The sequence below is a fragment of the Geospiza fortis genome, unplaced genomic scaffold (assembly GCF_000277835.1).
Source record: "Geospiza fortis unplaced genomic scaffold, GeoFor_1.0 scaffold98, whole genome shotgun sequence".
NCBI classification, from domain to species: Eukaryota; Metazoa; Chordata; class Aves; order Passeriformes; family Thraupidae; genus Geospiza; species Geospiza fortis.
In genome coordinates, this window is record NW_005054306.1 from 7,643,840 (window position 1) to 7,645,108 (window position 1,269).

Here is a 1,269-nt window from a genome sequence, read left to right on the forward strand (position 1 = left end):
TTGTGAAAATATTGTTAATTAAACAATTAAACTTAAAGTAGAAAGAAATGAAAAAAAATTGAAGAAGATGACAAGCATGTATGAGCGATAGAAAATTAAGTTTACACACTCTAATAACAGCCACATGGAAACAGTGTTTTTATAGGAAAAGAAAATGCGCAGCCTTGCGAACAATATATCAGTCTCACCTGAACATTGTTTTCTGCAGTACCAAGAGCCACCTGAAGTTTTTGGCATTTTTCCCGTAGACTAGCAGCTTCATCCTGGACCATTTGCAATTCAGTTTTAAGCTTCCCCAGATTCTTCCGTAACATACTTTCCTGGTTCTGAAATTCTTTTCTTAGCTCCGCTTCTTTCTCTTTGCAGGCATGTAGACTTTCTGCTGTAAAAAGCTGAGATCTTTTCAAGGAGTCAAGTTCATGTTCATAGAAGGACTGCGCTTTGCTGAGTTTGCCTTCATAGTCCTCAATGAGCTTTTTTTTTTCCAGCCTTAACTCTTCAACCTTATTGTTCAAGTCTTCCAGCTCCAGTCTATGCAATTCCTCCATTTTCTCTTGCCCCTTACTTAAAGTAGCATTCTGACTCTGATGAGTCTTCAGGAGTTCTTGAATTTCAAGCCTGTGGGCAGCTTTTAACTCTTCCAGTGCTGTACGCTTGTCCTTCTCATACTGTACTTGCAACTGAATGAAACTTCGTAGCCTTTCCTCAAATTTCTTTCTGATCTCTTCTACTTCCCTTGACATGGTCACTACACGCTGGACATGCTGAGCTTCTGCACAAAGCTGCATATCTTCAACTCTATCCTTATATGCTTCAAATTCTGTCAAGGCCTGATGTTTCATCTTTTTGTGATCTTCCAGCGACTCTTCCAAAACCTGAATCTTTCTCTTGAGATCCATTTCTTCTGCCACTTTACTTTTATACTGCAAGATCTTCTCTCTGGTCTCTGCAAGAATTTGCTGGATTTCTTCTTCATGAGCATCCTTAAGGGCTTGGATAGCTGCTTCATGTTCATCATTTTTAGTGTTCAAAGCATATATTACCTGCAAACATGAAATAATAGTATATTAAGAGAAAAGCCATTCTGTTTATCTGTTAAATCCCAATAAAAACATACCTAGGTACTCTGAAAGCTACTTTACCAATCTGGCTTTTTTCCATCACACGAATAAGAGACCTCATGTTATTAAGGATGTAACTGCATAAATGCAGTGTTAGTCATGATATTCTTACAGATCTTAAAGAGTAGGGTAGTTTTTCTGTTCTCCT

At 37.9% G+C, this 1,269-nt stretch overlaps 1 protein-coding gene across 2 annotated transcripts in view; it reads right to left on the bottom strand.

Annotated features, from left to right (window-relative positions):
• FAM184A (family with sequence similarity 184 member A) overlaps nucleotides 1–1,039 on the bottom strand; it is a 48,206-nt gene extending 47,167 nt beyond the window's left edge. Inside the window, exon 1 of one of the 2 annotated variants that reach the window (XM_031066667.1) lies at nucleotides 189–1,039. In XM_031066667.1, the coding sequence (XP_030922527.1) occupies nucleotides 189–899 (711 nt within the window). In that variant the 5' untranslated portion in view covers nucleotides 900–1,039. The remainder of the gene's footprint in view (nucleotides 1–188) is intronic. The other variant, XM_031066666.1, reaches the window with a different exon arrangement.
• Between the last annotated feature and the right edge of the window lie 230 nt (nucleotides 1,040–1,269).